At 40.0% G+C, this 17,740-nt stretch overlaps 1 protein-coding gene across 1 annotated transcript in view; it reads left to right on the forward strand.

Moving 5' to 3' along the window:
* ryr3 (ryanodine receptor 3) overlaps positions 1–17,740 on the forward strand; it is a 117,721-nt gene that overhangs the window by 82,319 nt on the left and 17,662 nt on the right. The window contains exons 53-81 of the mRNA XM_040125358.1: positions 462–625; positions 900–978; positions 1,237–1,326; positions 1,989–2,132; positions 2,391–2,453; positions 2,603–2,678; positions 2,825–2,948; positions 3,275–3,390; positions 3,488–3,555; positions 3,655–3,776; positions 4,033–4,082; positions 4,166–4,226; positions 4,357–4,595; positions 5,286–5,367; positions 6,318–6,448; positions 6,599–6,717; positions 8,288–8,486; positions 9,273–9,367; positions 9,706–9,851; positions 10,368–10,455; positions 10,581–10,673; positions 12,940–13,107; positions 13,796–13,855; positions 13,984–14,118; positions 14,721–14,833; positions 16,010–16,106; positions 17,186–17,298; positions 17,458–17,509; positions 17,607–17,663. Of these exons, the coding sequence (XP_039981292.1) occupies positions 462–625; positions 900–978; positions 1,237–1,326; positions 1,989–2,132; positions 2,391–2,453; positions 2,603–2,678; positions 2,825–2,948; positions 3,275–3,390; positions 3,488–3,555; positions 3,655–3,776; positions 4,033–4,082; positions 4,166–4,226; positions 4,357–4,595; positions 5,286–5,367; positions 6,318–6,448; positions 6,599–6,717; positions 8,288–8,486; positions 9,273–9,367; positions 9,706–9,851; positions 10,368–10,455; positions 10,581–10,673; positions 12,940–13,107; positions 13,796–13,855; positions 13,984–14,118; positions 14,721–14,833; positions 16,010–16,106; positions 17,186–17,298; positions 17,458–17,509; positions 17,607–17,663 (3,144 nt within the window). The remainder of the gene's footprint in view (positions 1–461; positions 626–899; positions 979–1,236; positions 1,327–1,988; positions 2,133–2,390; positions 2,454–2,602; positions 2,679–2,824; positions 2,949–3,274; positions 3,391–3,487; positions 3,556–3,654; positions 3,777–4,032; positions 4,083–4,165; positions 4,227–4,356; positions 4,596–5,285; positions 5,368–6,317; positions 6,449–6,598; positions 6,718–8,287; positions 8,487–9,272; positions 9,368–9,705; positions 9,852–10,367; positions 10,456–10,580; positions 10,674–12,939; positions 13,108–13,795; positions 13,856–13,983; positions 14,119–14,720; positions 14,834–16,009; positions 16,107–17,185; positions 17,299–17,457; positions 17,510–17,606; positions 17,664–17,740) is intronic.

Genomic DNA, 17,740 nt, shown 5'->3' on the forward strand with positions numbered 1-17,740 from the left:
CAATATTTTCCTTTCATTCCTCTGTTGCATAACAAAATATTTAGTAATCTAGTTGTGTTTGCTCTCATGAAGTTTTCTTCTGTTTGCTGCTGTTTTTTACATTCTGTTTTCTAAAAATCCCGAGTTTTCAACTCTCAAGTATGGCTCTCCAGAGAGAAAAGTTTTTTGGTTGTCAGAGGTACTGAAGTGAAAACTCAATGAAGTGCTTGAGAGCAGTGCAGCTGAGGTGAAGCCAAAACAGATGAATCATTTATCAGTCTGTGACAGGCCGACGGCTGGTGCAGACTTTTCAAGCTTCCTGTCTTTCATTTTCCTTGCTTTTCTTTTTCTTTCCCTGGCTTTGCTCTGCTCAGTATATCCATCCAATGATCTAAGCAGAAATGTCCTCAAAAAAGGTAGAGAAAATTGTGATAAAAACCAGTTTGTAACCCTCCCTTCTGCCGTATCTGTCTCTTGTGTAGAAGTATGATGCTGAACTTTTCAAAATGGCCAAGTCATGCCTGTGTGCCATCGCTGGAGCTCTGCCCCCTGACTTTGTGGATGTCAGTCCTGGGGCAACACTGGAGAAGCAGACATCAGTGGATGCACAGGGCAACTTTGACCCCATACCCATCAACACTGCCAAGTAAGTGGTCTGAAAATGCACTTGCTTTCTATGAGTCGAGGAGATTAAAAGGCACAATGCTGTAATTACTCAAACCTCTAAAACTGATATACTGGCTTGCCATTATTAGATTTTTGTTTAAAAACAGCTATTTAATTAAATTCTTTGTGTGTCCTGGAGTGGTTTTCTACAAATCAGAAAGGCTTTTAGTCTGAAAAGTTTTACCCGCTCAATATACAAGTCAAATTGACTTTGTGATTACAAAAAATATTTAAACATTATCTCTGCTTTCCAGTATCTCCGTTCCTGAAAAACTTGAGTACATTGCCAACAAATATGCAGAGCATTCCCATGAGAAGTGGTCCTCAGAGAAGGTTAGTCCCACTGTGGTCTTTGTGTCTTCCTCACTCAAGCTGACATGGCGACTGATATCTCCCATATGCGGTAGATACAGTTAGAGGGTTCAGTGTAAAATGCTATGAAATGATAACTTGTGATTGTAGTTTACCTTCATTTGGTACAGTGACATGCCTGGCCAGTCAGTACTAACTGTATATTAGTATTTATATGATTTGATTTTGTATACCTGAAATGCACCCTACTTAATGGCCCGGAAAAAAATGCCGTTGCAGGTGTCAGCAGGCTGGAAACATGGAGACGGCATGGATGAGCAGGCTAAAACCCATCCACTGCTGAAACCTTACAAAGCTCTGAGTGAAAAGGTACATGCACACTGGTACACATGCAGCAGGCGCTGCATACTGCTGAATGTATATCAAATATAAGTTATACACATCTTTTTATGCGACAGATATTGGTTTGATCAGCTTTTACAAGTGGATGAAAGGTTAAGTTATAAAACCAACTTCTCACAGTGGCAAAGTAGTTGTGAAGACAGAAATAATAGTGTTGGTTAACACCATTAATGGGCAGAGCCAGAGTGGCACAGTTCTCTCAGAGAAACGAATAAATGTGTGAAAACTTGACTGGCGAAGAAGGAAGCTGGTCAAAAATAAATATTCATGGGTTTATTTTTTTTTTTTGCTTGACTTACCTAAATCTAAGGAAGTGAATTGAAATGTTTTTTATTGACTACCTAGTCCAAGATAGGGGTGAAAAGACCGTTAAATTCAGTCAGAGTGAACACACTCTCTCACAACCTGTTTTTACATGCCTTGTGTCTATTAATAATAGGAAAATAACTTAGAAATGAAATGAAAATTGTTGAAAGTTGTTTCATTTCTAGATTGGATGTGTTTTGTCCGACTTGCATAAATGTTTTCACCTGTGTTGAGGTGTCACAGCTGGTGGGGACACAGTCCTGCATACGATGTTAAGACAAAAAGGGAGACAAGTCAAACTATCTTGTGTGTTCAATGCTTAGGAGAGAGAAACATACCGTTGGCCAGTGAGGGAGTCGTTGAGGAGCATGTTGGCAATGGGCTGGAACATTGAGAGGACCAAGGAGGGAGAAGCCATGTTCCAACAACGAGAGAGCGAAAAACAACGAAAGATCTCAGAGTCTCAGGTAACATCCTGGTGTATGATCCATTTACTGTGATAATACTTTTCAACATGATTAGACAATACTGTTGTCACAAATGTTTTCTTTGTAATACTTATTTACTATCTTCTTTATCTACTTCACCTTCCAGTGTGTGTTGCAAAAGCTCTCATATGTTATTATGTCGAACAAAACGATTATCAACAGAAATCTTAGAAATTTTGTCTTTTTAATATTTTCAGCTATATTCTAAGCTTAGATTTCCTCTTTCTGACTTTGTAGGTTAATGGATTCAGTCCTGCTCCGTTGGATCTGCGTAATGTCACTTTGTCTAGAGAGTTGCAGGTTGGTTTCCGTTTGACTCCTAATGATGGTTGCCACATGTGCTCTAAGTTAGTACCGTACCATAGGAGATACAGTTTCAGTGTCTGACACACACAACCAGAGTGAAAATGTTCAAATTTGGTGATACTTTATTTTTACTGCGTCTGCAGGGCATGGTGGAGGTGGTTGCGGAAAATTACCACAACATCTGGGCCAAGAAGAAGAAAACCGAACTCGTTAGCAAAGGTGTGAAATTTTACAGTTCAAAAAAACATGCTCGTGCACTTCGCTTCATCCTGAAAGAGTGAATAATTTGAGCCGCAGTGAATCGAACTAGTGATTTCTATAAAATTTACGTGAGATGACTTTTTACATTTGATCTGACTTATCAGGAGGAGGGACCCACTCGCTGCTGGTTCCCTATGACACGCTGACAGCTAAAGAGAAGTACAGGGACAGAGAGAAGGCCCAGGAGCTCTTCAAGTTTCTGCAGATCAGTGGCTATGCTATCACAAGGTCTCCTTTCACTCCCATGTTTCCTTTATTGTGGAAATAAGTAAAAATAATAATAATAATAATGTTATATAATATTGCAACAGCACAAAGCAGTTCTAAAAGTTTACTGAATTGTAAACTTAGGACAAAATTGCACCGTTTAATCTATTTATTTACAAAATCTCCTTAAATTGGCATTGATTTCACATGGATTGAAGGTCAAGTTTTAGTTTAAATTACAGCATAATTAGCACTGCTATGGATTCAACCCGTATTTTCATGGTATTCCGATGGGGGAAAGCAAAGTTGTAATTTCTATAGTAATTTCTGATCTTTTCATCTCACAGAGGTCTGAAGGACATGGAGCAGGACTCATCATCTATGGAGAAGCGTTTTTTATTCAAGTTCCTCAAGAGGCTGCTAAAATATATTGACTCTGCCCAGGAGTTTATTGCTCACCTTGGTGAGTGTGTGACATTTTAAGCACAGATACACTGAGTACCAAGAGATCCTGTACAACTGATTCAACATTCTTCTGTGACACTTTGCTGTTAATCCAGAGGCCATGGCCACCAGTGGGAAGACGGACAAATCACCTCATGACCAGGAAATTAAGTTCTTTGCTAAGGTCTGGAATTTCATGAACACTTCTTGCAAACGAACCACTGAAATATTGATGATTACATTGTTGAGGTTTTCCTCTCACAGCTGCATTTCCTCTCTCCAGGTGTTGCTTCCTCTGACAGATCAGACCTTTAAGAACCACTGTCTCTACTTCCTTTCCACACCCAGCAAGAACCTGAGCGTCTGCGGCTGTGCCTCCAATAAAGAGAAGGAGATGATCACCAGGTACATTGCGAAAGCAATGCCTACCCGTGTGATCAGTTTTTCCATTGCCATGTTTTTTCCTGTTGGGAGGGTTTTTCTTGCTGTATACATAATGTACTCCTTTTTATCTGGTTGAAGAGTGCATAAAGAATTCCTATTTCATTTTTTCATCAAACCTTTCCTTCCTTGTACTTTGCTTCTTTTTTTTTTTTTGTAGCTTCTTTGTTCTCTCTATAGCTTTTTGTTCAATTTATTTCTTACTTTCTTTCTTTTCCAGCCTGTTCTGTAAGCTGGCAGCTCTTGTCAGACACAGGATTTCTCTCTTTGGTAAGGCTGCCTCTGTCTGTGTGCTTGCGTGCCCCTTTGCTTTGAATCTCTTCGAATATCTACAGTAAATGTCCCTCTCACAGGCAGTGACTCAGCAATGATGGTGAGCTGTCTGCACATCCTCACTCACTCACTTGACACCAGGTAAGGAAAAGTCATAAGTACCTAATCAAGTAGACATTTCTGTTGTTGCCTGTACAATGGACAACACTTTACAAATTAAAAAGAGTCTTTTGATTACACCTTGGCCCTTGTGCTCCTTGGTCTTTCTCAGAACGGTGATGAAGTCTGGCTCGGAGCTGGTCAAAGCCGGGTTTAGGACCTTCTTTGAGAATGCAGCAGAGGACTTGGAGAAGCTGCTGGAGATGCTGAAACTGGGGAAGTTCATGCAGTCCCGTGCCCAGATCAAGAGTGTCAGCCAGAGTATCAACTATGTGACTGTGGCACTGCTGCCCATCCTCACCGCCCTGTTTGATCACATCAGGACATATGAGTTTGGAGTGGACTTGCTGTGTGAGTTTTCCATGCGCGCACACCATTTTGTTTTTGTTTTTTTTTTTCTTTTTTGTATTGTTTTTTGAAAAAACACAAACATAAAACACAATAAAATAAATAGACAAAAGTAACAAACAAACAGGGAACAACACACAAGTTCATACTTATTTAGGGTGGGTTTATAGTATATTAAGGCTTATATTCCCAACTTTCCCAAAACAAATAAGGCCTTTGCCTCCTTGTACAAACACAAAAATCTGAAATATTTTTTGTTCTCCTCCTCTTTTATTATATGTATTTGGATTAGTAAAAACTCTTTTCGTTTAGTCAGTCATGCATTGGTCACACTTCATAGTTGCCTAAGAAGAAAAAAAAAAAAAACAGAATAAAATGAAATACAAAAAAATAAAGGAACAAAGGAGATGGGGGTATTGAATTAAGTCCACTCCAAGTCCATTACATATTCCCCAACTGAAATTTAAAAGAGACGGTTTATGTTGTAGAAACACCTCGTTTTTCATGCCCATTATGCATCTATTTCCCACATTTACATGGTAGAGACATATCGCCATTTTCAATATTAATCATTAACTTTTGATTTGTCTTTCTCTTCCTGCCATATTTAGGTTTTGATTATAATCACATCAATTTTGACTGGAAATAGATGAATGTCTTAATGTTTTTTTTGTTTTTTGTTTGTTTGTTTAGTGGATGACGTGCAGCTTTCCTGCTACCGTATCCTGACGTGTATCTATTCTCTGGGAACAGGAAAGAACGTCTTTGTGGAGAGGTAGGAGGCTGCACTTTTCTTAAACTTTTGCAGCAGGATGTCAAATGGCTTTTGCCTCTAGGCATGAGCAACACGGTATGTTTGATCAGTAGGTTTAAGAATCCCTGACTAACGACGAATACTTGCTATCATATCCACGTTCAATGAGTATCAAGGAACTGTGAAACAGCAATACATACATTATGCCTGTCATTGTTAATTAGAATATGGCTGCTGAACTTTTTCATTAAGCCACATTCGTGAGGATGATCTTTAGTAGCTCATGTACTCTAGTAAAAACTTTTGTGTGACACAGTATGTGTTACAACCTGAAGACAGAGGTTTGGACTTTTTACAGAAAACTGTGTGTGTGTGTGTGTGTGTGTGTGTGTGTGTGTGTGTGTGTGTGTGTGTGTGTGTGTGTGTGTGTGTGTGTGTGTGTGTGTGATATATATATATATATAGATATAGATATATAGATATATATATTAGATATAGATATATATATTAGATATAGATATAGATAGATAGATATAGATATATAGATTTATATTTCATGGCCCAGTGAAGAGGACACAACAGAGACACTGAGTGCTGTGAGGTGGCTTTCATTAAAACCATAATTCTGTGCAATTATTCCCTAACTGGCCCTTACACGGCCATAACACCTCCCAAAACGGTTTAACGTGGCTGTCTGGTCTAAATTAATCCTGATACCATGTGGACGTCTGCAAATGCTCTTTGTACTGAAAGTCCAGTGGCAAAGGAAGACTGAAGGTTGAAGATTGCCTTTACACTAACCCCAGGATGTTTGCTTGCCAACACCTGGCATCTGGGATTACAGAGCTCTTTCCAAACAGAAGAACAAAGAGTTTGAAGACTTTTAATGTTGTATGTTGCAAAAATTTCTTGTTGGTGTACTTATTTTTTTTTTATATATAAACATACATATTTTCTTATTATATTTTCAGGCATCTTCCTGCACTGGGGGAGAGTCTGGCAACCTTGGTGGGAGCCATTCCTGTAGCTTTCCTGGAGCCCCACCTAAACGCCCACAACCCACTCTCTGTCTTCAACACCAAGACCCCCCGAGAGAGAGCCAGTGAGTTTCCACCTGATCCTCCTTTAAATTTTGGGTTGTCATATTGCTGTGAATATATTTTTAGTTTCTTTCCCATTTTCAAAATGTAGATTTCTTGGAAACAGTTAATCTTCGTGATTAATCACAACGACTGATGTTTTTCTTTTCTAGTTCTCAGTATGCCGGACACAGTGGAGGAGATGTGTCCAGAGATGCCTCGTCTTGACAGACTCCTGAAAGATGTCAGTGATGTCTCAGAGTCTGGCGCTCGCTACAGTGACATGCCACAGGTCTGAAGGGCTGATGGGATATTTGAATGTGTACAAACTTCTGCATTTCTGAGTGTTTGGACCCAAAAAAAGAGGTTCACTGTGTTATTTGCTATTGAGTTACACTGTTGGAAGAGTAGGATCCAGTGTTTTTAGGGCTTGGCCCATATTAAGGACTAGGGTCAGGGTATCTCAGCCTCTGCTCCATAAATCTTGACCCTGCCACGGCTATCGTCGGCGTGGAGGCATAATGCTTTCAGGTTGTCTTCCGTCCGTGCCTCCCATTCTTGTGAACGCAATATATCAGGAACGCCTTGAGGGATTTTTTTCAAATTTGGCACAAACATCCACTCGGACTCAAGGATGAACTGATTAGAATTTGGGCGTCAAAGGGTCAAGGTCACTGTGACCTCACAAAACACATTTTTGGACATAACTCAAGAATTCACTAATTATGACAGGATAACATTTCAATTCAGTTCAGTTTTATTCATATAGCGCCAAATCATAACTTCTGTTATCTCAGGGCACTTTTGATGTAGAGCAGGTCTATCCCATACTCTTTATAGTTATATTTACAAAGACCCAACACTCCCCCATGAGCAAGAACTTGGCAAAAGCAGCAAGGAAAAACTCCCTTCTAACAGGTAGAAACTTTGAACAGAACCTGGATCATGGTGGCAGCGGTCTGCCCTGACCAGCTGGGATGAGAGAGAGAGAGAGAGAGAGGGAGAGAGAGAGAGAAGGGGGGGCATAGCACAGTAGACGTATAACATAAAGATGTTTAACAATAATGAGACTAATAGAAATAATAATTATAATAAGATGGTGAATAATAGTACTTATAAAACTAAATAATAATTCTAGATATTATTATAATTAATAACAATAGATCATGATCATGATTGTTGAAGCAGTGGGTGTTGAGCAGGATCATGGGGGCAGTAGGTAGTTTGCAGCACCACGGGCAGAAATACCAGCAGAAAGCGACTGGAAGAGAGAGGAAAGAGACAAGAAAACACAAAACTACGGGAGAGAGAAGAAGTCAAGTTAGTAACGAGTAATGATGCCATAAAATGACGAAGTGATGACATTTTGTATCCAAACAGTCAAAGGTCAGCTTCACTGTGACACCATAACGTTCTGCAAAAACACTTTCCTGGCCGTTAAACGGCACAAAAACTCCATTGTACATTTATTTGTGGATTTTGCAAGTGGAGTTCTTACCTAATAAGCCTCTTCTGTTCAACTGAAATGTGACTTTAAATTATTAAACCAAAGTTTCACAGAGCTGAGTGTAAGGTTCTTATTAGGAATGATCAGTGTGTGTTTCACATTTGAGATGTACATCAACTTTTCAAGAATTGAATACTTAATGTATGTACATGACATTGGAAAAGAAAGCAAAAAATGTTTTGTCACCTCAAAATCAATCATGACGGGAAGCCGTGGCATATATTCGTTGATGTATAATGTCACGTAAAACTTTGGGTGCCAAAACATAACATAATGATCCATTCTTGATTGTCCCTTCTGTCACCAGTGTGTTCAGTCATCCAGACATTGAACCTTCAGCCTGTTTATCCCGCAGGTCATTGAGGTGATCCTTCCCATGCTGTGTAACTATCTGTCCTACTGGTGGGAGAAAGGTCCGGAGAACTCCCCTCCAGGTGCCCAGTGCTGCACCACGGTGACCTCTGAACACCTCAGCATCATCCTGGGAAATATCCTCAAGATCCTCAACAGCAACCTGGGCATTGATGACGCACCCTGGATGAAGAGGATTGCAGGTAAGTGACAAGCTCAAGGCTGTTAGAAAAAATTAATTAATGTGATCTGTCAGGTGTTCCCACTGGTCAAATTGTGTGTCAGGTAATATCAGAGGATTTTCACAAATTGACCACATTACAGAAATATACATGTACATTGCGTGAGGTGCTGTTTTTTACACAGAGTTTGAAACTACCCTGTTCCTCCCTTTTTCTCTTTTGAAAAATGACAAACAAGGAAAGAGTCAAATTTAAGCTCAAGGAAGCACTTGAGCACAATAATGAAAACCCTTTAAAATGAAGGGAACCTATGTGAGAACCTAATAATACATTTACATTTTCAGTGCACATTCTTTAGTCGGAGTTCAAGAAAGGCCCAGTAACATACTTGGCTGCTGAGGGGTTACATGGCCTGACGCACATTCTCACTTTTTAAAGCCACATTTAAAATGGTACTTCCAACAAATTTACAAACAAATTACACAAGGGAAAAATTCTTCCTGTGTCCTATATTTAACTATTCTTTGACTAATATTTCCTGTGGTTAGTACTGATGCATTTGAAGAGACGCGAGTGAAAAGCAAAATCTTTAAAAAGTTACTTAAAAAATTTAGAGTAAACTAAGCGATGAATGTAGTTTGACGGTTGTAACACTTGACAACAGAGTCAATAATCTATGCGGACACAGGGAAAACTTTTGTCTCTGTTCTCTAAACTCAGTGTGCAAATCCTTCCAGACACATGATTTATTATTTAAATCATAAGTCTCTCTGTGGAGGATATATTTTCCGTTGTCTCTGTCTCCAGTCTACTCTCAGCCAATCATCTGCAAGGCTGGAGCAGATCTGCTGAGAACCCACTTCCTGCCCACACTGGACAAACTAAAGAAGAAGACAGTGAAGGTGAGAGCTTAAAATATACTTTAAATGTTATTACACTCTAGACATTGTATCCGCCGCTCAGTGATACCTCTGGTTACATTAGGTTTTTGCTGACTACATTAATAGCTGCTGAACCTGTAGTGTATATATGAAGCTGTCAATAGTCAGAGGAGCTAGTCTGACAACATCTTGCTCATTCACATCACCTCCTGAGTGTAAAAATATCTTTGTTCCCCTTGGTTCAAGAGGGTGCAGAGATGGGAATATCACCATGGAGTTGGAAGGGGTCGTGTGTGAGGACACTAAAGCTAATGAATTGATTTCCCAAAAAATAAGATGTCGATGTGCTGCAAATGTAGGTTGTGGTTGAAGAGGAGCTGCTGAAGGCCGACAGTAAAGGTGACAACCAGGAGGCCGAGCTGCTCATCCTGGATGAGTTTGCTGTGCTCTGCAGGGACCTCTATGCTTTCTACCCCATGCTCATCCGTTATGTGGATAACAACAGGTAAGACGCACATACTCAATCTGCTAGAATGAGATTTTATTTAAGGACGTTTTCGGGGGGTTTGATTTGTGTTCATTAGTTTGCTTAGTGGCATGAATATAATGGAGAATGCTTGTTGGAGGATGTAATGGCACAGCTCAAACTGGCACAGCTAAACCATACTGCCCAAGGCTCCGTCAGAAAGTTTTATAAGCTCTTCCGTCTCCTGTCCTAGTTTAAATTTTTTTCCCCTCTCTTTTCTGTCCTTTGTTTCCCCTTGATGTTATAGGCTATTTATTTTTGCAACAGATGTAGGCTGGTTTTAATAAGTGAAGGCTTGCATATGATATTTGAAACTCCAAGAATTGTTCGCTCTCTTATTTATGTTCCGAAAATGTAATAAAATAATTAAGTATTATTTATGTATTACCTTATCATTTAATAAGCCGAGTTTCTATGTTGTCCCTATCCTTCTCAGATGTAACAGGACATATTGTAACTCAGTCGTCCCTGGTTTGTGTTTTTCCTCCGCTCCAGGTCTAGGTGGTTGAAGGAGCCTGATGCAGACTCCACTGAGCTCTTCAGGATGGTGGCTGACATCTTCATCCTCTGGTGCAAGTCCCATGTAGGTTTCACTATTCGAAATATTGATAAAATTTCAAATAAAATTATAAAATTTGATGTTGTCTTGATATTGGTCTTGAGGATTTATTTCCTAATTATCCTCTTTTCTTTGTCCTCTTAATGCAGAACTTTAAGCGTGAGGAGCAAAACTTTGTTGTTCAGAATGAGATCAATAATTTGGGCTTCCTGACTGGGGAAGGCAAGACGAAGATGTCCAAGGTAAGGATATGGGATAATACATAGGATGTGAGTGATTGCAAAATTTGAGATATTTGCTATTTTTAATAAATCCTATAAAAAGACCAAAACCAAAAGGGAATGTGTGCTACCAATAAGCATTTTCTGTGTAGCCAAAGTCTGATATATCTTATTCCTTTGTGCCACACAGCCCCATTCTTGTCTAAAAAACTATTAAAAACACAACACTGAGCAACCCTGGTGCACTGAGTATTTTTTATTTTCTGATTTACTTGAACATCAGCACTGTAGTTTAATTTTGAGTCAATCCCACATACAACACTAACCTGCTGCCTCAAATACTCACCTGAGAACCATACGTGCATGCATTTGAAAGTGAAAACAGTCCCCATTTACTCCTGTATTAGTAATGTTTGCCGAACACTGCAGTGGCCCGCTGATTAACAAAATAAGTGAGGCTATTTTAAAATTAAACTTTATATTTGTGAGCCCTTTGAAAATAATGATATGACTTCAGTAGGAACCAATGGCCTTGGGGCTAATTACCACAAAAGACAGGAGAGTCAAAAAATATTGGGACTGACTGACACATTGGTGGTTTTGGTGTTTTCATGGGATTTGTTGTCGGGATTTGTCGAAGAAAATTTTAAAGAAATCACTTCAATGAAACTTTTACTAACTAACAGAAGGAATCGCCACCTGACAAATCTTCTGTCCGCTTGAATTTCATGTGGGTCAGAAACTGAGCTCTGTAAACCGGACTTTCCATTACCCAGCCAAGAAATACTGGAGTTATTGGTACTGATCCAATGGTTTAGATTATCAGACAGTTAAAAAAAAAAAAAAAAAAAAATCATCAATTGAACCCCTTTAGATTTGAAACGTTATTGTAGGTAACATTTACTCGGTAAAGGCGAGGTAACTCACGGGCCATTCCAAGATTAACTCTTTCCCTTTGGAAATGGACCTCTTCATTCTGGATGAAATCTGTTCTGTTGCAATGAACCCAGGAGATGGAGCAGAGTACATCTCAGTCCTCTCTGGGTTTAATTTGGGCTTCTCTCACTTGTCTCCTGCTCTCCCCTTCACTATTCCAGCACTTTGGTTAAGCACAAGGTGAATACTTTGTGACAGGATCCCTAAGCGTTCCGGGTCTTTGTAGTTTATTACAAAGGCTCTGCTGATGAAAGGAAAAGTCCTTAGAAGCACCTTTCCTGTGTTTTTATTCAGTAAGTTGAAAATGCAGATGTGAGGTGTTCTCTAAATCAACTATGAGTTTGCACCTCTTAAATTCCCCTCTCCATCGAGGGTTTTACGACGTATGACATTTCGTGTGGATATTTGTCGTAGTAGAGTCTGGTCATATATCTGGACGTTGACAGTGTTTGGTCCAGCAGCCCGCTCAACAAGCTGTCACTGTGTGACTTTGCTTTATTTGCTTTGGCAGAGCCGGACATTTTATTTATTTGCACTTTTGGGGTGTTTTGACATGATCGCTGACAGTGGAGAAAAAGTTCCTCAGCTCTTGATCCTGGAGGACTCTGCTTGTTAAGTGATTTTATGTTGAAGCAGTTTGGGTCCCTAGTATGTGATTCACCCTCAATCAATGTTCTGAAGGTGAAACACTACCTGAGCCCTGACAGCACAGTCCTCTCATAGACAATAGTGCCTATTATGTTATTTCAAATTTTAGAATATCAAATGCGTAGTACAGAAAAAGTTGAGTTGTCAAACTGCTGCCCAGTATAAAAACAAACAACAAAACAGTATCGTTTTGAAGTGAATGATCAGAAACAGAGGATGTGATTCGTTATTTTGGAAATAAACAGTTCTTAATTTAACCATAGATGACAGGCCTAGAAAATGTAAAAAATAAATAAATAAATAAATAACATTTCCACAAATTAATACTTTTTATTTTCATTGGGGCTGAATGGAACCTAATAATATAATGTAACGTACAATAAAAATCGTAATAAAACACCATTAAAGGACATAAATGACACAACCTGAAATGTGCTAATCTGGAAGTCTGGTGCTGTAAAAACAAAAATAAAATTTAATCAAATTAAAAATTAATTTGTTTTAATTTTCATGTTTGGAAATGCTTAATTACTGCCATAATCACATTATTTGTCTGTATCACTGCCACAGTGATAATAAAATTGAATTGGACTTTCCATAGAGCGGATGAACTAAATGTGACCGAGAGGGAGCTGGATTCTTTCTACTCTCTAAACCAGAGTGAAAATATAGTACAATAAACTTTTATTGTATCTCTCTGTAGTCAGGTGGGGACCAGGAGAGGAAACACAAGCGTCGTCGAGGCGAATACTACTCCATCCAGACCTCTCTGATTGTCGCTGCCCTGAAGAAGATGCTGCCCATTGGCCTCAACATGTGCACCCCAGGTGACCAGGAGCTCATCTCTTTGGCCAAGATACGCTACAGTCTGGTAAGCCGAGAAAATAAGACCTGGTAGAAGGATTTTTGTACTTCCCTAGTATTTAACTAAATGCTGATAATTGTTTTTTTTCTATACAGGAGGTCCAACATGTATGTGTTATCTTTCTCTTATTACATGTCCTCAAGTTCAGTCTTATCCCAAGTTAATCTACGTCTTGTAATTTCACTGCTAGATCATTTTGATGGAGGTGGAAATTGAGGCTGTAACAAAGTTAATCATTAGAAGCTCCTGGAGTGCAACGTTCTTAATCTTCTATCAGAGATACTTGTACCTTATATTGGAAGCCAGAGTGGCGCCTCTTGGTCAGACTTATGTAGCTGTGGCTGCACTTTAACTCACAGCACTGCCCTCAGTCTGTATGGTATGCTTTGCCAGCAGTTTAATCACCCTACCATGAATATTTCTTTTTTTATGTCCACACTTTTTTTTTTTTTGCATTACAAAGACCTCAGCTTCTGTTTCATTACATTAGCTGCCCTGATGCAAATTAAACACCTTTTACCGACTTAAAATTGCTTTTTTTGGTGCAGTAGACACGCAGTATTTACAGAATGACAAATATTTTTCAAATTAAGTCCACTGTGATGGATGCTTTTACTTTTTGATGTATAACAATGGTATATTAACACTACATTGAAATTGTTTTATGTTATGATGAATACCTTGCGCTTCATAGAAAGACACAGATGATGAGGTGAAGGAGCACTTGCGTCAGAATCTCCATCTCCAGGACAAGGTAAGATGATGTTCTGTGTAGTCATAATTGTAGTAGCAAGAGCAGTAAAAGGAATTATAGATGTATTAGCACTGTTCAGTATAATTTGCTGTAGTTTATTTACTGATTTGGTTGTTATTGTGTTGTAGTCTGATGACCCAGCGGTCCAGTGGCAGTTGGACCTGTACAAGGACGTGGTGGTGAAGAGCGAGGAGCCTGCAGAGCCAGAACACACGGTGGACCGAGTCCAGAGCATCTCTGCTGCAGTTTTCCACCTTGAGCAGGTAAAAACAAAAGTTTCATTTCATCACTCATATTAACAATGCACCATTAAACATGAAAACTATATTAAAACAATAATGCGGCTGCTCTTCAGACGTGCGCCTAGATCATAGACGTATCAAATGAGGTGATACAGTATTGGACTACTACAGCACAGAAGCCATCACCGTCTCTATTAATGGCAAATGCATGTTGTAGGTGACACAGAGCTGTAGCTTGTAGGGGTGAAACACTTTCTTAATGAAATATTTAGCCGATTCAAGCTTCTCAAATGTAAGATTTGCTGCTTTTATCCTTTTTTTAAATATCATTCTGAATGAAACATTTTGATGTTTTTAGACTTTTGGTCAAATCCCTCTGGGCAACTGTGATGAGCATTTTACTCAACTTTCTGACATGAACTAAACGACTAAATAAAGAAGTGACTAACAGATTAATGGCTAATGACAATAATTGTTTGTTGCAGCCTAGTACATAATACCAAGGTAATACTTAGTGCATTATCACAATCTACGAGGCATTATCTTGATAAAATCCTACACAAAGCATCTTTACTGTAACTACACTACTGTTCCCAACTTTGCGTCTTTTCCTCGTCCCTAAGGTGGAGCAGCCTTTGAGGAATAAGAAGTGTGTGTGGCAGAGGCTCCTGTCCAAACAGCGTAAGCGTGCTGTGGTGGCTTGTTTCCGTATGGCTCCACTCTACAATCTACCCAGGTGAGTCTTTTTTACGCCTGTCACACTCCTTGAAGTGATATACAATGTCAGTGATCAAATATTGACAATAGCTATTTAAACAGCCCAGTTAAGACATTGCTTTGTCTCAATCTGACCGTACATAACAAGCAATGACCAAGTAGTCATGGGGGTGGGGCATTTTTTTTCTTGATTGTGTGCCCATGTAAACCCCTCATCACCTCCCTAATGACATTCTCTCCTCTGTGTTGTTTTTTTTTTTTTGCATAACACTACCTCATCCTCCCTCAGATACAAAAATAATAATTACTTCCTGAATGGATATCGGGAGGTTTGGCTGGAAAGGGCATTCAAAGCCTCCAGCTTTGACCGCCTGTTCTCCCTGCTGACGGTAAAGTGAATCATCAGGGCGAATGCTTCATCTGTCCAACCCCCCCTTCATCCACCAGGCTGTGGACCGATCTCTGCCTAGCAACCAGTTTTTTCTGCACTGTTGATTCTGATTGGTCAGCTAGAATGAGCCCAAGAATTGATGGAAACAAACTTATTTGGAAAGTGGAAACACACTCCGAGCAGCAGGCCTCTGTTTCATTTCAGGTGAACCCTGAGGGAAGGAATGAAGAAAGGAAAGAAGAAGACAGAGAGAAAGAAAGAAATCTATTAAATACAATCTTGACTTTGATAAGTTGGTTAGTTGGTTAACAACATTATGTTAGTTTACAGTAAGATGTAGAAACTTGTTTTGTCATTTTGCTTCCTGCTAGTAATGATGATATAAAGATTTGTTTTTTTTATCTGACATTTTGCCAAAGGTTATGCTGTTTTACAACACATCTTCTTTTGAGGAAAATATGTGTGAATCTAATAATTACAAGAAAAAAAAGTTGAAAGTTGTTTCACAGATCCACTGATGTGTTGGAAAACTGGATATCCCCCCCTAAAGTGTGCATGCTCCTCTAATGAATTTTACAAACCCGATGGAAGTAACTGCAGTTACCAAATGTGACCAGTCAGAAGAGCCAGTGGGTCCCACATTGACCAATCACCACCCTGCCTGAAATGCACTTCCTGTAATCCCTTCCTCCCCCCTACATCTCTCCTTCCTGTCTCCTCCAAAAACTCACCAGAACCTGCCCTAATTCCACTGTACCTCCCTCCCCACTCCCCTCCATTCCTCCCCACCTCCCCCCTCCCCAGGCATCGCTCTATCAACCTCTTCATCCCGGCCTATCAGAGACTTTGGATAGAGGCAGTGGAGAACTCCTTTGAGGAGAAGCTAGTTCAGGATCTGGCAGTAAGTACTGGGCTCACCTTGCCCTCGCCCCACGTGCCCTGCGTTGGCACCCCTCTGCCAGTCCTGTCTGCCGAATGCTTCTTTAGCTCCGCGCCTGTCGAGCCTTGGGAGCGTGGCCGGGTGGGGACCTCGCCCAAAGCACCCAGGGGCCCCCGCTCTAGGCGTGCAAAACCCTTCAAACAGAGATCCGTCAGGGGTCAAAGGCTGCATGACCAACTCAGGAGACACAGGGCCAGCTCCGGCGCTCACAGCTCTAGAAAAGCAGGCTATGCCTTTCTGACAGCAGTGGTAAGGAGGGCCTTTCATTACAGTAGGAGACTGTATCTAGCTGTTTGGCTGTCAGATCTGGATCCAACCCATCAGTTTTCTTTTCGCTGTACTCTGTAAGTCTGTAGTGTGAGTGTGAAGGTGACGTTACAGTACGTTTTGTGGCCGTGACGTCAGTGGCATGCTCGCGTAGTCATGTGAAGACCACATTTCATATTATATATTTCTATTCAGATGTGCAGTAAATTCATCAAGACACCAAAACTGTGCCATTGAATAAGATTAAAGGACAGCTTTAGATACAGCAGCAAAATTATCAGAGTTACCCTTCTTGTTTGGAAGAGCTTTTTTATTTTTATTTTGTCAGTTGTATTCTACAGTTCTGACCGAGTTTAGTTTGGACTGGATTTGTGTGGCTGTGATAGTCCCTCAATGTCAGGCTTCTTGACAGTCAGGATCATTCTTCATGTTCGAAAGTCATATCACCAAACGGCTTACTGCTTGCATTTGTTTGCTGTAAAATGCATGTATTTGAGGACTGGTTCCAACACCGTTCACCATCCACTCTCAACTTCCTCTTCCTGTCCTCTCCATGGATCACCAGGAGATGACAAAAAACTCATCTGCATGCCGGTGCGAGTTGAATGTTAATGACTCGTTTCAGTGTTTTTCACAAATGTGTGAATTGGCACAATCGTCGGTGAGTTTGTGAAGGTAAAGAAAATGTTGATGTGTTGAAGCTGTGTCTGGATGAAATGTGATCAAATGAGACTCGGACAGAGCTGATTGTTCACACCTGTGGACTCCTGCAGAAAACCCCCATGAAGATTGTGGAGGAGGAGGAAGAGGAGGTGGCTGAGATCCAGCCCGACCCTCTACATCAGCTCATCCTCCACTTCAGCCACAACGCTCTGACGGAGAGAAGGTGAGATAGTAAAATCAGTGGGCGTGAGAGGGAGTCTGTTACAGTGAGCGCACATTTTAAATTGTACTTTTCAGAAAGAGAAACGCATTCTTTTGTTGTAAAATAAAATTAAGTACAACAATACACAAACAGTAATGCAATGTGATTTTATTTTTTCAGTCACTTGGATGAAGATCCTTTGTATATTGCGTATGCAGACATGATGGCAAAGGTAGTGGACTTTAAACTTCTGTTTATTAATAAATAATTCTGGTAAAACTCTCCACCCTTGCTAAATAAAATGAAACATGTTGACCTCTGTGTCTTAGAGCTGTGCAGAGGATGAGGAGGAAGAAGAGGAGGAAGGGAAAGAAAAGACATTTGAGGTACTCACGTTCATTCATAGGCTTTTGGTAGCAATTGTTATGACTGTGACTGTCAAAAATGTCACTTTTACCAATTA

This window comes from Xiphias gladius, chromosome 4 (genome assembly GCF_016859285.1).
Source record: "Xiphias gladius isolate SHS-SW01 ecotype Sanya breed wild chromosome 4, ASM1685928v1, whole genome shotgun sequence".
Lineage (NCBI taxonomy): Eukaryota > Metazoa > Chordata > Actinopteri > Istiophoriformes > Xiphiidae > Xiphias > Xiphias gladius.